The 21,439-nt window shown below is 37.9% G+C and overlaps 1 protein-coding gene and 1 long non-coding RNA gene across 3 annotated transcripts in view; one reads left to right on the forward strand and one right to left on the reverse strand.

Moving 5' to 3' along the window:
* Nucleotides 1-2,150: 2,150 nt before the first annotated feature.
* On the reverse strand, nt 2,151-17,529 carry LOC106954654 (uncharacterized). The gene is made up of 2 exons (XR_001426400.1): nt 16,679-17,529; nt 2,151-2,418 (listed from the first exon to the last, which is right to left on the reverse strand). It is a non-coding gene; the product is annotated as an uncharacterized LOC106954654 (long non-coding RNA).
* Nucleotides 17,530-18,555: 1,026 nt separating this feature from the next.
* The window catches only part of rbm41 (RNA binding motif protein 41), a 12,594-nt gene continuing 9,710 nt past the window's right edge, over nt 18,556-21,439 (forward strand). Inside the window, exons 1-2 of one of the 2 annotated variants that reach the window (XR_001426399.1) lie at nt 18,556-18,630; nt 20,510-20,626. Coding sequence is in view for 1 of the 2 variants with exons in the window: in XM_015044325.1 (XP_014899811.1) it covers nt 18,623-18,630; nt 20,510-20,626 (125 nt within the window). In the remaining variant the exon portion in view is untranslated. The remainder of the gene's footprint in view (nt 18,631-20,509; nt 20,627-21,439) is intronic. The other variant, XM_015044325.1, reaches the window with a different exon arrangement.

Genomic DNA, 21,439 nt, shown 5'->3' on the forward strand with positions numbered 1-21,439 from the left:
ATCTGATGAAACCAGGAGACAATGAGAGGAGAAAAAGAAGTACAGCAAAATACTAATCAACAATTATCGATATCGACTGAAATGAAACACATATCGGGACACATCTTTCAGCCATATTGTCCAGTTTTTTCCAGTCACTATACCCAGATCTCTTGACCATAAATGAGAGTAGGAACGGTAGCTCAACCAGCAAATTGAGAATTTCACCTTTTGACTCAGCTCTCTCTTCACTACAACAGATCGGTACATCGCCCACATCACTACGGACGCACCACCAGTCTACCCGTCAATCTCCCGCACAATTTTTCCCTCCTTTGTGAAGAAGACTCCAAGTTGCTTTCACTCGTCCACTTGGGCAGGAGAAGGTACACTACTCTTTTCTGGTTCAGGGCCATGGTGTCAGATTTAGAGGTATTTAAAGGAAGAAAAAAAACACAAGGATGGATTTGGTTTTCTATAGCCAGAGAGCCAAATTGGAGTCATCTCAATGTGTCGCTAAAAACGGAGTCATCAAGTAAATATTTAATCGACCCCATGTTGTATTCTGATTTTCTGTTGAGGACTGGTGTACATTACATACAATCATACATTGGGATATCTGATCTTTTTGTTTATCTTACATAAACAGTGATGAAAATAGGAGTTTTCTATTCCATTTTATTATGATTTATAAGGGTAAGACCTCACAGTTAAAAACATATATTAGTTCAGCTGTTTTGGTACACTGACATAGACTTAAAGGGAAGCTTTAAACATCTTCATCTAGCAATGGTCTCCAAGAGGCCCAAATGTTGGTGCCAAGGTTTAGCACAGAAACCAATCACTGTGGATGAGGTATTCCAAAAAAAATAATTGCTTCTGATGAGCTTCTACATAAACAAAAACAATGTCAGAGACAATATTTACAGTTTAAAATTAGTTATCTCAACCTCAGGTAGGAACATGCTAAACATGGAGATAAGGCTATGCTCCAGAAGAAATGAGAAAAGAGGAAAGCTTTTTGCATGTAAGGTATGTGTCTCTGCAGGTAAATAACTTTTTGTAATTTAGATTGTGCCAGCTAGTTCTTGAGGTCATTACTTCACCCGTCTTATCCATCACTGTCATCTCAGTGAGGTTAAAAAGGGAAAGGTGGCATTTTTTGAGACCAGCCCAGCAGGAGACACGTCTTCCTCTTTTTGTTTTTCACTAACCTACTTCTCAGAGTCGCAGTGTGGGCCACCTTTCAAAGAGAAACATTTCAATTTCTTATTTCAACAGCTGATTTCCCCCCCAGCAGGTACACAGTGTGGTAAATTAAATCATCATGGTTCAGTTTCACATTTGAAGAGCTCCATTAGGTTGATGCAAACCTCCCTTTCCTGATACTTTGTTTGTCGTGGTGACACACATAGAGAGCTCTACATCTGTTCTTTGACAGTCACAGAAGAAAAAATAGTCAATAAAGTCTAATTCAGTTTCACACAAACAGCTTGTTTGCCTTCTCCCAGGAACAACCAATCAGAGCCAGGAGGCGGGTCTTAGTGCTGTCAATCAACCTCCATGTGGAACTGTTCATTCCTCCCTTCCCTTTTCTCTGCTACGCTTAAGCATAGCCACCAATGATGACTGATAAACGCTTTTCCTGTAAAGGTCGGTTGTAACAGACTGGAAAACCACAATCCCGGGTGTGAACATGAAGATGATTGACAGCGCCAAGACCCTCCTCCTGACTCTGATTGGTTGTTTTTGGTCAGGAACGGCACATTTCTTCAGGCGACAGTAGTAGCTCAGGGAGGAGATTGATGTTTTCTCAGATTTTCTGTCTCAAATTACACTGTCATAATGTAGTGACAGTTTAACAAATATGTAAGAAAAACATTTTTATAAGTGACAATGCAAATTTAAAGTATTAATTTTTCTTCACATTTCTTTTCCATTCTCTCGCAATATTTTGAAGTAATATTGATAAATATTCATCATGGCTTTCCAAAGGTATTCAAAGAGTTTTTCTAAAGACTTTCGATGCTCTTTTACTCATAGGGATCAAAACCGCGTGAACAGATTACAAGACAGTGTCTGCTTGGAATGAAGAAATGCTTCATCTTAAAACTCTCACCGTTCTCAGTTCAAACCAAAGCTGTTGTCAGTGAGGGAGAGAGAGAGTGTGCTCCTGTTTTATGAATCTTTTATTTACAGGAACCCAACAGTGAAACAGACTTCAGAGTTTTATCAAGTCAAGTGGAGTAACGGTTTCAGACAACCACCAGCTGGGACTCCAGTTCAAAAGCCCGACCTCACAACGATGTAGTCACAGGGAAAAAGGTGAGGGAAAACCATGGAGAACAGATGACCTCAGTCTTATTTGGTTTCATTTCTATTTTCAGCTGAATCCCTTATCATTTTTATGAGAAACTGTGCAAGTCTGTAGCCTTTACCCTGAAAAAAAAAAAGAAACAGATTCTCTTCCTCCTCTCTCGGAACTGACACACCCACCACCCTCTCTCCTCTTCCTCTCACCCTTTTCTTTCCCCTCTTTTCACTTTTTCTTTGTGGCCGCCTTGGCAGCGCCGCCACGGTTGCCACAGAGACAGGATTCTTCACCCCCCCGGTGAATGACTGTGCCGCAGTTGGTGGGCACGGGGGGAGTCGCTCTGCTCCACCACCAACATCGTCACCATCGCCAGCCCTGCATCCAGGCTTAATCTAAGGTGACACGGCCACTGTCCTCACACAAACACACGAGGCACACACACACACACACACACACACACACACGAGCGTGTCAACACCGGCATGCAGCAAACACTCACAGCGAGAGGAATTTGTGCCCCATACACTTAAACCCCTTCTGTCCGCCACTACCGTGCGCTCATTCACGTAATTTACATCACACGTCTCCACCGGAGGCGCACATTCAGACCTGCTCAGGCCTCCGTAGTGAACACACTTACACACGTCCTTTCCTTTGAACATCCAGTGCCAACGTGTCTCCGCTCCCTTTTCAAAACCAAACTTAAAAGTCAAAGCTCTAAAATCCTTGTTCTCTTCAACTTTAAATCAGAAGTTATGTTTACTGATAGGCTCATCATTTCATTAACCAAATTAAGGAAGACAGTTAGGTGATTGGAGGAAAAAAAATGTAAAGTTAAAGAGATTAGGAAAAGAAGCAAAATTGTTTAGAACCAAGACCTTAGTGTGAAACCTGCAGTCTAACAATTTTAAACAATTTAATCAGAATTTATTTTCATTATTTCATTCATTTGAGGATTGGCTGCTTAGTTTTGGATCACTACTCTGCTGTAAATCAGTTCAGGCCAAGTTTCAGGTATCAGATTGGACAGAGGAGTCCATGGTCAACTAACAGAGCTGCCATCCACGTTTTTAATGTGTATTTTGAAGAATCACATTAGAAAAGGTTGACGGAAGATAAAACATTTTAAATAAATTTAATTTTGTAAAAAAAAAAAAAGGCTTTGGCTCTCACTTGAGGTGGTTTTGGACTCGTTCAATCATTTTCTGGTCTGGTCATGATCTTAAAAAGTTACTATGAAAACGAAAGCTGTAGAGTCTCAGACGGAGCCCTCGTTTTGTTTTAAAGGTACATTTCCTAGGAAGTCCACTTTTGAGAATATTGACAGGTTTTTTTTTATATTTTTGACCTGAATATAATTTTTATTGCTGATTTCTTATGAGATTATGACCCTTCCCTGATTGATGGGTAGCCACAGTGGCCTCTATAAGGTCATTGGTATTTCTGTCCAAGTACTCAGTTAACCCACTCCTGTGTGCTCCAGACCAAGGCAACTATCTAAATTATTTTTTTAGAGTAGGTCACAATCAGTCACTTAGTACATATTGTTTGAACTGAACTGACCGATTATTTCCTTACTGAAAATCCAAGAAAGCAACTTAGTTTTCACATATAGTTTTTCAGTTTTTGCTTTGTTTTTCTTTAATGCATAATTATGTTATGAACTATTTAGTGGTTAATTTAAGATTTGATGAAAATGTTAAGTGTTGTAGTGAATACAAAATCTAGACATCTACATTTAGAACAGCTTCATTACAAAATAAGCAAATTAAAAGTCAAATCTTCTTTTATGATATTTTTGAACATAACACTGCGTGATCGGATTTTTTGGCCACACATTTTGAGACAGCCTCATTCCCATTGGATGATTTCCAACCTATCTTTATGCTGATATTATCTCCAGACTCAGGATGTGAACTTATGCGTGTTTACACACAAGTAACTGCCTCTGAGTCCTCTGGAAGTACAATGTGCTGGTAGTAAACCTCCAGCTCACTGGCATGCTTTCACTTGCACTAAGTGGCATTTATGATGAAAATATCCTGTTTAAGTTTATGATTTCAACTGAAAGGCAAAACAGAACAAGATGTAATCAAAGAAAACGATGTGCTGCAATATTTTTAGCCAGACGTTATACAAAAAAAGGATAGAAGTCTCTGAAATACTGGAATGACAGCTTATTAATTTGACCCCCAGTGAGGCAGTGAACAGCAGCAAATAAAAAGATGGATACAAAACTCACAAAAAGAGATAAGTGCGGAAAATATAAAGTAGAGCAATTCAAACATTAATAGGTGAGTTATTACAGCCACAGCCCTAACAAAGCTGAGCTTTCAGGAGCAGAAGCCCACATGACAAATCCTTTTGACCTTTCATGAACTTCACATGAACTTCAACTCTGCCTCCTGCGATTTGTTGACATCAGAAGAGACTGGGCGTGTTTTCCAAACGGCCACCACCACGCCTCCGTACACGAACAACGCTGACAGATGCCTCCATCAGGCACATGGGAAAAGTTTTCCAAGAGGTGCTGTGGTCAAATTCAGATCTGATCTTCTCTCTAAATAGACCTGGTGTAAAAACATCCTTACACAAAGCCTGTAGCTAGCCAAGTAGAAAGCTATTGTCATACTTCTTCATGTGCTTGACATGCTGGAGCATTTTTATAACTGTGGTCATGAGATAAATTCATGTTACAGCATAGATTTTACAACCTAAGTATTATTAAACACACGAACTAGAACAGTTATCTCTCTAAATGATCGGTAAATGGCAAAAAATGTCCATGTTTGAAGAAACACTTCATGGCAGTTTAAACTTGTGCATTTCAAACTTCCTGTGCTGCAGTGCGAACACTGGATATGAACAGGAACAAGAGAGATTTAGCTTCAACTGTTATTATTGTTATTCCATCTTAACAACAAAAAAAGCCAAATGGATCCAAAAGCATCTCAAAACTAAAAAAAAAGAACGGCTTCCACGAGTTTTGAACTGTTACTTTTTGAAATTCCTGTAGTAGCGCTGTGGTCCTAACATTATAGCTTGGTCAAGCAGAGATTTAGTTTCAAATAAGCATGTCTTTTTTGGGGGGGTCTTCTTCATTACTGAAAAAAAAACATGGATCATTAAGCAATGTTTGGGAAATTACTCATTCAAGCTTTAAACTAATGCTGCTGTAACTTTGAGTAGCAGGAGTGCTTACATTAGCTTTGAAATAAAACAAGAGATTTAGTTTCAAATGAAATTTTTGTTGTTATTTTGGGCTTTCATTAATAGCAAAAATTCAACAAATGAATAATTATACAACTTTTTAAATAATGCCTTACCAAAGCTTTGAACTGATGCTTGTCTGTGTACAGCAGCCAGCTGAGCTGCAGTGCTAATGCTGACTTGTTCAAAAAGAAAGTTGGTTATAGTTTGGATATTTTGAACATCTGTGATTTATATACGGCACTCCAAAAGCTCAGGCTTTTGTTCTCAAGATACCGGTTACTATACCAATAATCAATGTTAAAATAGAAAGCTAACTACAAAAATTATCTCCTACACAATTACTACATTTTGTAAAGAGGAACTTCATGAGTTAAAATGAGTTTTTAAATGTCAGAAAATCCAACAATCTTCACTTAAGCACTTAATGTAACCAAAACAGAAGACAGAGTCCTTTTTAAACCACAACAAAAGATTGTATAAAATAAGGATTTAAATGACAGTTAAAGGAAAACCTGATGTCTCATTTTATCCACACCATCTCATCAGACAATGAACAATAACCTAGATAGACTTTCTGACATCTCGTTGTCTGGCTAATCCTTTTTTTACAACCACAATTGCTTTGTTTTTTTGTTTTTTTTATTGCTACCAGCATAGACGTCAGTAACTTTAATTAAATATCATTGTCTGCTTCTATTTTGTCTAAAAGAGCTTTTTCAAAATAAAATGTAACAGCTGTTTGTAGTTTAACAGTCTGTGTCAAACCACTGTAACCATTAACAACATGCAGTATAGGAAATAATATTTACCAAAGCCAGTCAAGTAATATTTAAGAATTATTATTTGATATCCAAAAGACAGAGGGTCAGAGGTCAGTCTCGGATAACTTTTCAGCTCCAATTAAGCTACAACAATGAAACTTTTAAAAGCCATACTTTTAAATTTTGATTAGAAAAAGGCAAGAAACAAATTAAGTTTTTTGTTTTCAAGATTAACCCCTTCAAAAGTCTTATTTCCCGCACAACATAAAACAATAATCTTTTTTTTTTTTTTCAAATAAAAGTTAATATTTTATTGTCATCTTTTGAACATAACTAATTAAAGGAAGCTGAAAACAGGACTGGACTGATGGTTTTCATTATGACTACTGTTGGCAATGTAACCCAAGTCCCTCTAAAATTTTCAGACTGAAGCTTTTAATGACCGTTTTTGGTTGTTTTAAATCACTATATGTTTTATCAAGACACCATAACATAGATTTACAGATAAAACTTTTGACATTTTGTATTATATGCACGCTCACTTTGATTTTCTAAAAACCTCATAAACATAACTTTTTTTATTTCTATATTTAGCATGCATAGGACGGATGGAATGGCACACAGTTCAGATTGTTTCACAATATTTGCCCTCAGGATACAAAGCTGCTTCAACACAACCAATTCCAGGGAATGGATTGTCTCGGTAGCTTCTGCAGAAGCCTGTTAAAAGCCTATAAAAGTTTAAACTAAGTGCTGGTTTTACTGCAAGGTGCCACAACTAAAAAAAAAAAAAAAAGAAAGTATATTCATGAAGAAACCAATTTTTATGCAATATTATTTATAGTGTGTCTCTGGTGGAGTCTTAAGATCTTGTTTGTGTGTGTTGTTTTTTTGTTTTTTTTTCTGTTGGATGAAGAGAGTGATGTTGTGGGTTACTCATTCCCACCAGAAATGGAGAGAATCGCTATAGCAACCACTAATGCAACATCTTTTATGTCTGTAGCCCATTAGCCCATTGGTTATAGTTACCTGATAACTACCCTGTCATCAGGTAAGTTCTAACTTATTTAAAAGAGCAAACCGAAGGAATATCCAAAATGTTTTCCTAATAACACTTTAAAAATGTGACACCACCAATTATTTTTTGTATGCATTTTTTATGTAAATACATTATAAGACTATCAGGTAGCTCTACTGGGAAGTTTGCATCTTTCCTTTAGAATCAACAGACTGTAAATGTTATGATGCCAAAATCATAAAATATACAAGGATGATTAGCACATCAAGGCAGACTGAGTTAAACTGTCACTTAAACATACAGTCAACACAGATGGCCACTGGACAGGCCAAGCTGTTCCCGGGGAAATTGGTTAGGTGTGTGTTAGTGTGTGTGGGTCCGCACACACACGCTTCAGGATTTTTTTTTTCCTCATTTCTATTCCTCCAATTCTCCAGATTTCTACCATCTACTACTTCTTGAGTTGTTTATTGTGGACAGAGCAATTAAAGATGAAGACAAGAAAGAAAACACACTCAATGTGTGTGAAAATGTATCACCAAGATAAAATAGACTTATTATAGAGATGAAATCAGAGAAAAATAACTAATGCTCTGAATATGTTGGGGGGTTTTCAGCTAATGGCCTTTTTTAGAGTTTGTAACGATTAGTCGATTAATAAATTAGCTGATGAGTATTTCAATCTAATCATCACGATTAATCATTTCAGCCCTCGTCACAAGCATCTACAATTTCCACAAACTCAGATAAGACAGGTGGCTGAAGGTTTACTAACACTTTGGCTTAATTATGTACGGATCATATGCTCGTATAATCAAACTATTTTGTCTTGTAAAGTACTTGGCAAGTACCTTTAAATTGAATAGGGGGTGTCATGTTTTGACCTCACAATAAAGACTTCAAGAAGTCATTTTCTACCATTACTTGTCAGGGTCACTTTGACAATTACATAACAGATCTATTCCAAAGTCAGAGTGATACAAAAAGTAACCAATGAGTGTTAAGTCAGCCAGAATGGCAGAATGCAACAACTATGCAAATCAATTCTCCTCCAACACCTAAAATTTGTTTTCTTTTTTTTAATGCAGGATATTTTGGCTAACATTGTATTCTTTTGTACCTTGATTAATGATTAGTCAACCAATGAAAGCAAGCTTGCATTTAGTGGAAATTCGATTCATCTCAGTGTCACCTCCAGATGGTGTGAATGTGTAGAATGTACTAGTGGTGGAAAACATGGAGGAGGAGGAGGAGGAGGAGGTGGTGGTGGTGAAGGAGGAAGAAGAGGAGGAGGAATGACAGAGCTGCAGTAAGCTCCTCATCCTTGTACTGCGGCAGCCTGAGCCTCCTGTAACAGAGTCAGATCATGACATAAAGGGGAGTCCCTGATCCATTCATAACTGGTTACAAGTCCAACCAGTGTGAAACCAGTTTCTCTCCCAGATCATAACTTTAAATCTACCTTTAAGTCTCCTTTCCACTCTCCATCCTAGGCTCAAATCTACTTTAAATTGGTAAAGAGTTTGTGAATCTCTGCAGATCAGCAGCTGTGTGTGAATCTTGGATCGACAGCAGCTCTGCTGGTGTTTCAAACATTTCAATTCTGAGCCTGGATCTAGTGAGCAAGCTTCAATTTTTGGTATCATGACGAGAGAATTGGCCTCCTCTGCTCTGCTCTGCCTTCGTCATATAAACAGAGATGTGTCTCTATAAATAGAGCTAAAGCCCCGAAGCAGTCCGGCCTGAGCAAGACAACCCAGTGAACAGAGGGGAAAAAAGCAATAGAGAGAAACCAACAACTCTCCTTCCCTTTACCGACTGATTCTAAGGCAAAAAAAGGTAAAGTTTCTCCCTGAATTCTGCACATTTTGCCACTTTTTTCTTTATCATATAGAGAAGTTCCTTCCACCTTTCTCAGGAACTCACAAGAAACCACAATCACACCAGTCTGTTTTCAACACAATCCATCACAGCTGAGAGAATGGAGACAGAATCAGAGGTAACAGATTCAGTTGCAAGTATTTCATAGAGTATTTCAAAGTCTTGTTCAAATGTCAACACACCAAAAATTTGAAATTATCTGTAGACTGAAAATGATAAAAAACAATAGCTTTTAAACAGAGCTGAAATCTGGACCTGCAGATAGCTCCAACTGTGTCACATTTTCAGTCATTTTTTGAGGCAGTAGCATTTTTAACGTCCATCAAGGTACTTGAGATGGGCTTTAAAAACCAATTCATGTCCATGTTCTGCAGCATTTTCAGAAAGCTCTGTTGCAAATGCAAAGGAACACAAAAATATTTTTTGAGTTGGGAGAGAAAATTTTAAATAAAACCAGAACTCTGCATAATTTCTGCTTTCATCAGCCTTATTTTGTGGTTTAAATAAAACTAGCAAACTTTTTAAAATAACCTCGTGTTATTCCCAACTCTAGCCATCAATAGCTACTATCCTTCATTTTTAAAATGCGTCCTTGCGCCAACACACCTCAATTACCTCTGCAGCATGTCATCAAACTCTGCAGAGGCCTGGTAATGAGCCATTCATTTGATGCAGGTGTGTTGGAGAAGGGACGCATCCAACTCCACTTACAGACATCTGATCTTGATGCTCAATTACAATTTCTTGCTGGAATCCAGTTTTGTTTTGTTTTTTGTGCGGCCCTTCATATTATTAAATGTGACCAGAACTGTCTTCATTGCCCTAAAATGTCCCACATGCGCAGAAGAAGAACGTTGACATCAAACAGCAGCCTAACGTTAGTAATAATGGACACCTCCATCTATGGATTGATTTTAAAGTTATTCAGCAATGGGAGCCGACAGAATCGTCACAAGATCAAACCAAGACGAAGGAAGTAAAAGAAAAGAAGGCATAACTAATAGGGACAGGCTATTTTGGCTGTAGCTTCTGTAGAGAAGTCTGTTTCGATGAGATTTATTGACTCGGATTTCTTTCATCAGTTCAGAATTTTTATGATTATAATTTTTAGCCATTGCTTATGACTGGATTTATATCGCCTGGCTTGTTCTGACGCAGAATTATGCCACATCTCGCATCAATGACATTAAAGTCATTTAAAATTCAGACTGCAGATGCTTTGAAAACTGCTGTATACGTACCCGATGTAGAACCACATGTTGTCACCTTCCTAAAATAATGTCCTGTGTCTTTTTTTTTTTTTTTTTTCCCAAAGGGGATTTTGGAAAAAAAAAAAGAAAGAAGAAAAATCATACTTTTGGCAAAAGTTACTTATGCCACTACTTTAGGAAAGTGACAAAATACAAAGGTGGCAAAAATAACATTTTTTGTGGGGTGAACAGATTGGAATTGGTCCGTTCAAACTACGGTGAAAAAGTCGGATCTAAGTCGCATTTGGGAAAAAAATTTAATTAAAAAAAATCTGATTTTGGTTCCACTGGCCAGCTGCATGACTGGAACCTAAATGTTGCCAGGTAGCTCTGGAGGGCTGGAGTTGGAGACCCCTGCTTCAGCCTGCCTTAACACAGAAATCTAAGTTCAGTGTTTTCAAGTAGTAATTGATTTCTAACCCTATGTCACTATGGGCCAGTCTTCTTGGATATAAAGTAGTGACATGTTGGGTGATGAGGGATTTTAATACATCTCCAGCCAGTTTCGTTTATTCCGGCTGACATTTCCTGCATTTCCTCCTCAGACCTGCTCTGCATCATTTCTGTGGTTCAGCCACCAAAAGGCAAAACCAAAACCAAAACAACAACAACAACAACAACATCTACCGAGGCGTTTGCTCAGATGCAAACACTCTGCTTCTCGCATCATTTTTTTCTTTTTTAACTCACTCTAATTTATCTCCTCTGACTCCCAAACACAACCAGACATGCAGCCAGCTGGCCAACAGACCAGTCATCCACTCACTCAGCTGGGTTGGTTCACCATCAGATGTGATTCAAGCAAGGAAACAAGTCTGTGCACGAGGACGCCAAGCAGAAACCAGAGAGAACTTGAAGCACATTCCTGCGAACTGCTGCTGATGCTGGTGATCGAGGAACTGAAGCTGGCTGCACACGAGAGCACGACTGGAAAAAAAAAAATCCAACAAGCCCAAATATTTCCTCACCACCTGGAGAACATATTCATTTTTTTAGAGAGCCTTTTACTCAGACGTCCTGCATTCATTCAGATTCAAATGTGAATCATCAAGCAGCACTTCAAGTTACACCACCTTTAAAAGTGTTTAAAAATTCACTAACCAAACCAGTTAAGCATGCCAGTTTGGCTGCAATTTGATTTAAATGCAGACCAGCAGTGGGTCCATCCAGGATTTGATCAATTACATCAAAGACCTGGCATGCCTAGAGTAGCTGGAGCATCTGATAGGCAGTCAAAACAGAAACAAATTTCAGCAGATTTATAAGCACCATCAGCAACAGTGTTTACAAGCTGAAAATAGCAATTTTGAACACAGCCATGAGCTACATTTACCACATGATGAGCAGAAACAACAAAACCTTAGTAAAAAATAATAAAGTTAGTGATTAAAAACTCATTTGAGAAAGCATTTTGTCGTTTACTAAGGAGAATAAAAGCAAAATCATGTGAGGTTTTCCTCCCAGTTTGGAAAAAGTAATCACTTCCTCTCCCTAGCAAAGAGGTGGCACCAAAATGCACATTTTATTTTGAAGCATGACCTTTGACAGTTTAAGCAGAAACAACAGATCTCCTATCTGACTCCAAATGGAGGCGCTTGCATTGCAGAAGTTGCTACAATGCTTGAAAACAGCAGACAAGTTTACGAATGTGAAGTTAAAACACATTAAAACTAACTCAAACTGTGTATGAGGGACAAAAGTTTTGATATCTCAGAGATCAATTTTTGCTCAGCAGGTTAGTGAATCATTACCTACTGTGCAGCATCGCTTCCCTCCCTTTCATACATAGCTGGACTTTGCACCACTGCAACCTTTGCTGTGGATGTCCTGCTGATGTCGGACGACTGACCTCATTTGCGTGTCAACGTCTCAGCTGACCCACTGAATGTAAAGCACAGATCATGCTTAGATTGGTCCTAGTGGTAAATGGGTAAGTGGGTTTTCTCTAAAATTAAATAAAAAGACTCAACAAAACATTTCTAACAAACCAACCTGACATTTATGACAAACTACTTTCACTGACTGGCTGTGACAGAATGGCCATTAACTACATATGGACACAGTAAAGAATATATGAATATACTTTTGTCCAAGAGCTACTGGTATAGAAGATTGTCACTGTTAATTAGGCAGCACTGATGCCAAAATGTAAAAGCTTTGTGTGAAAAACTTAAGACACACTTGCTGCTTCCCTGGGCAGGTGCTGCTGATCAGATGCACTTGATTAATTGATCATCAATGTGGCCACCTCCATGAAAGCAGGAGTTTTCATAGTCTGGTGCTCTGCAGCACACACCCCAAGACAGAAAGACATCAGCCATAATCGATGTGGTAAAGAAGCTACAGTTGCTGCACATCAATCTGGAAACAGCAAACATTCTGAAGGGAATGATAAACTCGTACAGAAAAGGCTCCTAAAAGTTACTGCATGTTCGAGAAACAATGAGTGATCTGACGCATTTACGCAAAGTTAATTTAGAAAATCTGACAAAAAACAGATCATTTTTGACATGTCCCAACATATAAAACCAGGGCACAGGAATCAAAAGTTGATGCAATTTCGCTTGCATATTTCAACCAACAACTATGTAAACAAGTGGCTGCGTTGCTGCCAAGTGACAGGTGTCTTCCAGTGCAACTACAGTTCATAACAGCCTGAACCGCAGCAGCTGTACTTCTGCAGCTCTCAATAAGAGGAAATCGTCTGCCACGCAGGATGTGGGGCGTTATTTATTTTTGTGGTTTGTTCAGAAAAAAAAAAAAAGTGACAAGCCTACAATAAGCATTCTGTCAGACCAAGAAGACCTTTGTGTTACAAAGCAACAAAAGGGGTAACGTCATAGGGCACATGAGAAAAACAGCTGCAGTTACGCTGCATTTTTGCTCTCAGTGCACAATTTAAAAATGCACGAAAAAAGCTGCTGATGCGTTTCAACAGCGGCTATTGTAAATAAAGCAGATTTACAATACTTGCATGCATGTCCACAGGCTGAATTTAGGTGCAAGTAATAAGAGTCGGGTTAATTTCTATAAAGCAGAATTAACTTTAGATTTTGCAGGTTGAGAGTTTCAGCCTTGTGATCTTCAATCACCAGGCTGCAGGCAGATCTATTGGTTTCCACTTTGTGCTACAAAACTTTCATTCACCGAAGCAGTCTCATGTTTACCCTGGAGTCCAGGGTTTCTTTGACGATTCACACAGGTTTTACATAAAAGAAACTCAAGCCACATTTAATCTGACACAGAGGATACTAAAACGTTCAAAAGCAGTTGTTGCTTAAAAAAAAAGTTGATTGAAACGTGTTGCCATTTAAAACAATGTGGCAGATACTGAAACTTCCTTTCTCTCCCCCCACTTGCGTTTTCAGCCAAGAGAGGAACACTGCTGGGAATATTTCAGTTCTGACTCGCAGAAATGTTTGTAAAACTACACTTCCCCCTAGCTGCCTCATCCCTCTCAACCCAGCAGCTTTTTCACAGGCTTTCAGCCCAGCAGATGAAAGGTATGAGAGATCAGAATATCGGTGAGATTAATGACATCATGACCAATATGCTGTCATGAACTGTCACTGGATGATACTTAAACTCTGCTGAGGAAGTTAAATGGGAATTTAACATGAAGTAGCAGCGATTACACCTGAAGAGCAGGTTTGATTTTAAAATAATTATTAATTTAAATGAAAAAAAATTAAGATTACACTCCATAATACATTATTTAAATCATTTGGCAAAGAGAACTTTTAAAATGTATCATACACATATGTTGCCCCGAAAACCCGAATTTAAATCCAATGCAACTGTGTGCATTCATGAACCCACCTGTGGGTAATTTAACCTCATCATGAATGCAGCTGTTCCATAAAAGCATCAGAGGTTTGTTAGAGAGCAATAGTGAACAAACAGCATCACGGTGACCACAGCAGAGAGGTCAGGGAGAAAAATGTGGAGAAGTTTATCAAACAATGTGCCAAGCTTTGAACGCTCACAGAGCCATCCATCATCTGAATGTGGAAAGACGTTGAAGTTTAGAATCTGCTGAGGACATCCATTTGTCATGCACTACACAAATCTGACCTTAAAAAAAAGTAGCAAGAAGAAGACTATTATTTAAAAAAAAAAAAAAGTCCTGAGGAGACGTGCTTTTAGCATCCCACAAGCCACATCGAGAACACTGGAAGCATATAGAACACAGGACACAGTGGTCCTGGAGGGCCACTGCCCTGCAACTTTTAGATGCGACTCTGCTGCACCACACCTGAATAGAATAATTAGGTCATTATCAAGGCTCTGGAGAACTTATCTACTCAGGATGGAGGTAATTAAGTCATTTCAGTCCAGTGTTTTGTACCTGTGGCACATCTAAAAACTGCAGGACAGTGGCGCTTGAGGACTGGAGTCTCCTGATGTAGAAGAAGGTCCTCTAATCAGATAACAAAACTTAATTTTTTGGCCTACATGCAAAAACATCACCAAAAAAACACCATCTTTAAATAAAAAGCAGTGGCAGCATCATGTAGTGGGGTGGTTTTCTACAGTGGGATATCTAAAAGCAATTTAAAGAGACCAACTAACCTAATACTCATGACAACAATGCTGCTTCACCGAACAGCCTTCTCGCTGGTCTAATGCATGTAAATCAAACAAACAACTCATAAGTAGGATACCAATTCAACCGTCTGAATCAGCGGTGTTGGAGGGAAAAAATCATCTATAAACACAAGTGTCTAGTCCACTCCTCGAGGTATGGTATCCTAAAATGTTAAATGTTTTTTAGAGTCTGGACATCACACTGGAGTTGTCCACCACTGGTTGAAATCAAAGCATATTTACTTTGTAGAATGGCCCAGTCAAAGTGCAGGTCCAAAACCAGTTGTGGTGAGACCGGAAAGCTCATGTTACCCATCCAATCTGACTGAGAGAGAGTTATGTTGCAAAGGAGAACGGACAAAAAAATAGCAATTATGCACTAATTTATGGCATAAATTCCTAATATAACCCTTTCAGAAAATTTAATCAAGAAATCAATTTTATCAATTAACTGAATTGTTGACTGACAACTTAATTATTTGGAAATCTGAATTTTTTTTTTTCACTAATGTACTCCTTGTGTTTTCATAGAGTGATGTCAGCGCCCCAGGGCGGCCATCTTGTTTTGCAGCTTCTATTTATCTGGACTTTAAATGTTAAGACCGGGTTACATTTTTTTTAATTACAAGAATAAGAATAAGGATTTAATATTAAGAGAATAAAGAAGTAATGTTATGAGAATTCCAACATGAAAAATAAATAAATTTGAAGTTATACTTTGGTATAGGTTTTACATATAAGTAAATGCTTCATATTTTAAAACTTCAGCATCAAATTATTATTAGTAACAGGACTTTGAAGCGATTGAGTTAAGGATTAAGTCTATTTTGAAGAAAGAGTTACATGTACTGACCTGGTCACATCAGTCCTAGCAGCTTTTTTTCTTATTAAAATTACTTAAACTCTTAATTTTCAAGATGGACATCTTGGATGATGATAAAGTTGCATCTATATTGTTGGAATAAAACAAAAAAAAATATGATGAACATAGCCTGCTCATAATAATCCATTGAACAACTCAGAATGGATGACTGGAATGAAATCCCCTTTTTAAAAACATTTTGTCATTTGTAATTTATTTTTTAGAATAAAAAAAAATAAAAATTGGATATGGTAAATAAAAAAAAAATCTAAGATTTTATTTTTAAGCAATGTTGCCCAGCCCTACTTTTTAGCAAGGTGCTACAAAACTGATGGTACAGAGAGTACCTGGAGGCAGTGCACCTGGCTGCTTCCCATGGACGTTTGCAAAAGAGACTGCTGGCCCTTTAAAAGCTAAGATGGTGTCCTGCAAGCTGCAGAAGCTACCTTCCGTTTCCTTCCTGCTTCCCTGGGATCTCGGAGCATTTAAAATTGAACCTGAACTACCATCACACACACATAGAGAGAGAGACACACACGCAGAGAGAGAGAGGGGTGCAGAAGCTTCCGTGTTTTAGCGTGGAAATGACAGGACTCCCCTGTATGATGCACTTGCAAAGGCAATGAGGTTACAAAACTCCGCTGTTTGCAGAATAAAAAGGATGCGCGTGGCTGCAGCAGACACAGCTTACTGACATTTAAATGATCAGACACATGTTAGGCTGACATGTCAACTCTGCTTGTGTACAGGCAGATCATCCACAAAGGCAGATGTCACTGTTTGTTCCTCTGACCAGGAATAAGGTGCACTTACTTTCTTGTTACGGGTCTCCGTGTGCATCTCGGTTGCCGGAGCGGTGCAGCGGCGGAGGGGTGGAGCAGCAGGAGCAGGAGGGGGTCGATCGGGGCTTTGGGTGTAGCACTATCTGAACAAGAACTGTCAGAGGGGAGACAGGAGGTTCGCTCTTTTTTTGGGGCGGTGCTATTTTTTTTTTTTCCACCTTTACTGTGAATTTTCGGGATATATAGGAACACCGATTCCCGCCTCTTCCAGTGTGTCTTTTCAGTTCATGTCCGCAGCAGCGTCGACGGCTCCCTGAGCTTCATCCCCCCAAAACAAAATCAGAAATACGGCCGGGGCTTTCTGCGTCTCTCCCTCTCTGAGTCGGCTTGTTGTTGCCGTGTATTCAAGGGCTGGGCTCTCTCTCTCTGCCTTTTCCTCCTCCGCCTCTCCCTGCTTGTGACCCCACCCTGCGTCCCCACCCCTCATCTCTCTGTCAGTCAGCAGAGCTGCAGCCCTGCAGAGGAGCGGAACCGAGCCCGATCGAGCCGGACCGGACGGACCAGGGCCCGCTGCACAATCCTCTTCAAATGCTGAGAGAGAAGGGGGATAATGCATGCAATGTGCAGCTCATGCAGCCCCTTAATAGCATGCAGCGCCCATGTCACCTTACTGACGTCATGCCGAGAGCTAATTGAGGCCGCTCGTGGGTGCGGAGGGTGTGGACACATCCGACAAAGCTTCACCTTTGACAGATAAAACACTCATATAGACGAAAGAATAGTCGCAACAGCCGAATATTCTTAAATATATAAGTTATGAGACGAATATTTACATAAATGAAATTATAAAATTGGAAATACAGAAATACATACCTCACATTATGTACCTTTTTACAATTTAGATTGACGATTATTTTATATATTTTGTTTATGTTTTTATGTGTAAATGTATATAGGATAACTAATTTATGTCATTATTGTTAAAGGTTATGATAAAATTAATATGGCATTTAGGAAAAAAATAGAAAACATTTATTTAGAAGAAAAAAAATTATAAAAAATGATTAGAACACACACATTAGTATATAGCTATATATATATATATATATATATATATATATATATATATATATATATATATATATATATATATATAATGTATGAATTTAGTATACACACACACATATACATACATAAAATAGGACCATTCTTTAAAATAGCGAAATGGATTCTTTAAAATATCTAAATGGGTTGTTAAAAAAATTAAAGAAAATAAGTAATTATTTAAACTTTATTTTTAAACTACCTTCTGTCAAATAATTTAGTTGTAAATTGAATGGTGCCTGTATTATCTAGATGTTCATGTGTATTTGCCAGACAGTTTAAATAGTTTTACGATAAATAATTAGCTAAAAATTATATGGCATTATTTTGAACATGTAATATCTTGTTAAATTTTTGTCACATTTTGCATTTATTGTTTTTGGAACAGTGATTTTTAAAGGGTTATAAAGAAAAATATCTGTTTAACACATTAATTTGTTATTTTAAGCCTTTTGGTCCTAGAAAGAAAACAGCTATTACTAATGAAAGACAGGTTTATAGGCACACCCCTAGAAAAGCAAGGTGTGGCTCCTGGATTTTAATCGTCTTTATTTCCTCGTGTATATTTTGTCGCAACAGAAAAGAAAATATGCAGGCTTGTCAGGACTTATTTTGATTTCTACATAGGCAAAACGTTATTGGAAACAATAGAGCTTTTTAAGAAATTCAATTAAACTTTTGTCATGTATTATTTCATTAAAAAAAAGAAGTTTCACTTTGTCTTCTAAATTCCTCTCACTTAAGTTATCTATAGATTAATTGTTCCACTACTGTAAAGATAAAACCAACCTTATGTAGTTGAACACGTCGAAATTCAACTGCATTTCCCATAATTCCTTGTTTCCGGATTCGGAAATCTGAAACGGGAAACATGCGAAGGTAAACAACACTTTCTGTGTGAGATACAGTTGTTTTTTTTAAAGCATTTCCTTTAGCTTGACTAAAAAACATTTGATTTTAGTTTCACTTTAATCTCGAAATTGTGTGAAAATGCAGACCTAGAGCTGTTGTTTTAGCTGATGCGTCGCTTAGTTCGTCATTTTCCTCTTGTTGTCATGGAGATAGTGCCACTGTTCCAAGCTAGCAGTTATGTGTTTTACTGTTTATAACGGTTTTAGTTGAACATAAGTTAAGTTTTACCGTGTACATTTGTGCTTAGTGCTCACATAGACATTCTGCTGCACAGCTTGTTTCTATCCAGGCCCCGGAGGTTGTTTATTTCGTATAAAATGGGAAACGTAACAGAAAGTGAAGCTGAAGTCACGATCTGTCCACCACTGTGCTTCAAGGAGGTTTTATACATTCACATTTTGGTCTAAATATCTCCAAATGTCATTGTTTCAAAGCCTTTTGGGTCCTTTTCAGTCTCCTAGGAACTGAAATTCCCTTGTGAATAGGCTTTTTAGCTGTAGAATGAATAAAAATAGTATTGCATTGGTAATTGCCTTATAACTCTTCCCAGATTTATTTTGCTTTTCAATGGCAGTTGACTAAGTCCCTGTGTTTGTAGAGATAGTCAAACTTCCTGTTGATAATTTAATCAATGGCATTTCATTAGCATCAGCTGACTGCTCCTTTCCCTTTTAATTGACAATGGTTGTTTCCCCAAGGTCATCTATGTTGTCTTTTCTTCTTTCCCCTGTTAAGTACTAACAATCTACTTTGTTTTTTCCAAAGCTGCACTTACATTGAAACCAACATAGTTGGAGCAGCTCTGTTTATTTACTTCTGATTTGTAAGATTTTATTCATAATTTTATTAGTTTGAATTATTGCTTTTTTGGATAATTTTTCCCTCTGGTTTTGGATAGTATTCAGCTGAGGAAACTATTTCCTCTTACTAGTAGGACATTTGTTATTTTGCATAACAGTAGTGGCAAGGTGTTTTGTTTACAATTTTTTACATTGAAGTAAACAATTCAAAATAATATTTGCTTCCTGGATTTTTAACTTTAATGATAATCATGTCATATACTCAGGACACTTTTATGGGCAGTAGGAGTTGATTATATGAACTTTTAAAAATTTGTATCATAATAGTTTGTGGTATTTGTCCTAACAAAGATATTGGGGGCGATGCAATATTCAGCACAATTTTTATTACTTTAAATCAGATATAAAACACAAATATGATAAACCTACCCATTTTAATAGCAAGTTTAATTTATGTTAACCATTTAAGAAACAAGAAAACTGTTCAAAAAACATATTCATATTCATTTCAGACTCCTTCATGTTAGTCAAGTGAGAATTGCAGAAAGAAATGCATGCAAATGTTGCTACAAATGGTTCCAGATGTAAATATATTATATTTTATTACTGTCTTCATGATGGAGATAAACATATAAACACATCAATAAGTGTCTGAGTGGCATCAAAACTCAAAGGGTCACCCAGTGTTGTGCTGTTTCACCTTTATTTCTGTTGGTTTTGCAGCAATTAATAAATTACGAAACCTAAAGAATGTTTCTTAATGAAAAAAAAATAATTTGGGCATCTCCTTATATATTTAATACATCATTTTGAACAATTTGCACTTTGCTAATGTCATGTAGTAATGCTTCTTGCTCATGAAAAATTCCTTTCTATAATATATAAGACATAACCAAAACAAAGTCCACTCTTAATGCTGTTCTTCTAAGTCTTGTGTTGTTGCACAATTTCCAACCGCGTGTGACGTGAGAGATGATTGCAACACCATTGTGTTATGATTCAGTGTCCATGTCATCAGAGCCCTGAGTATTGACGTGTCTCCTCAGAGTGAGCCGGAGAGCCTGCGAGGAGGGCCCCCTGCTGGAGGAGCAGGAGACAGAGGGCCAAAGGCAGCTTCACAGCCTGCTGCTGCAGCAGCTCCACACCGGCGTCGACGTTGACCGGTCAGAAACTGCCTGTTTGTGTTTGTTTACCAAAAAATTTAGATCAAGGCTGTAGGTTAGCTGAGGCTTTCCCTTCACTCTGCAATTTATTATTAAGTCATATTTTCCCCCTAGTTTACACGTTGACGGGTTGTTCTTTGATGAGGCAAGCTTTTCCATTTTGATGAGTCCAAAATTAGCATTCCTTTTTTTTTCTCACAATTTATTTTCACAATTAACAAATACTTACGAACAACTCTTGTCTGAAACAAAACAAATAAAGACAATAATCAGCTACTCCACGAGCTGTTTGGTGTTGCGTTCCACCATCTTTAATCTATTTTTTTTATTTTAGCATCACAAAAGCAACATAACAAAAATATCCACCAGGGGGTGCTCTAGTACGGTTTTCAAAACCTTGCTGGTCTAGCTTAACTAAACAAAAGGCAGCACAATTATGTTTAAAGTTCTAATTTCTAAGTATACTTTTTTCACCTGGGGTGAGCCTCGATATAGCCAAACTAAGTCAAGTATGGCATTGTTTTTATGCCATATTAGATTGTCGTGCTGATGCATTTTTACGTGCTTCAGCCCCAACACCGAGGTAATTTTCCACCACAACACGCAAACTTCCCCATTCACTCAGTGCGTTATAGTTCCACACGACATCGCTTAGGATTTGTTGCTGCGGGGGCGGGGGGGCGTTTCTCGATTGATTTTTACCCAGAAAGCACATGGGCAAAAACCATGAGTGAAACTGTGACTGGGACTGACTAGTATGTATTTCACTGAGGGAAAGTAACTATAACATATTAATTTCTCATATGTTAATAT

Source organism: Poecilia latipinna, unplaced genomic scaffold (assembly GCF_001443285.1).
Source record: "Poecilia latipinna isolate Pla-1442-1.1 unplaced genomic scaffold, P_latipinna-1.0 Scaffold669, whole genome shotgun sequence".
NCBI lineage: Eukaryota > Metazoa > Chordata > Actinopteri > Cyprinodontiformes > Poeciliidae > Poecilia > Poecilia latipinna.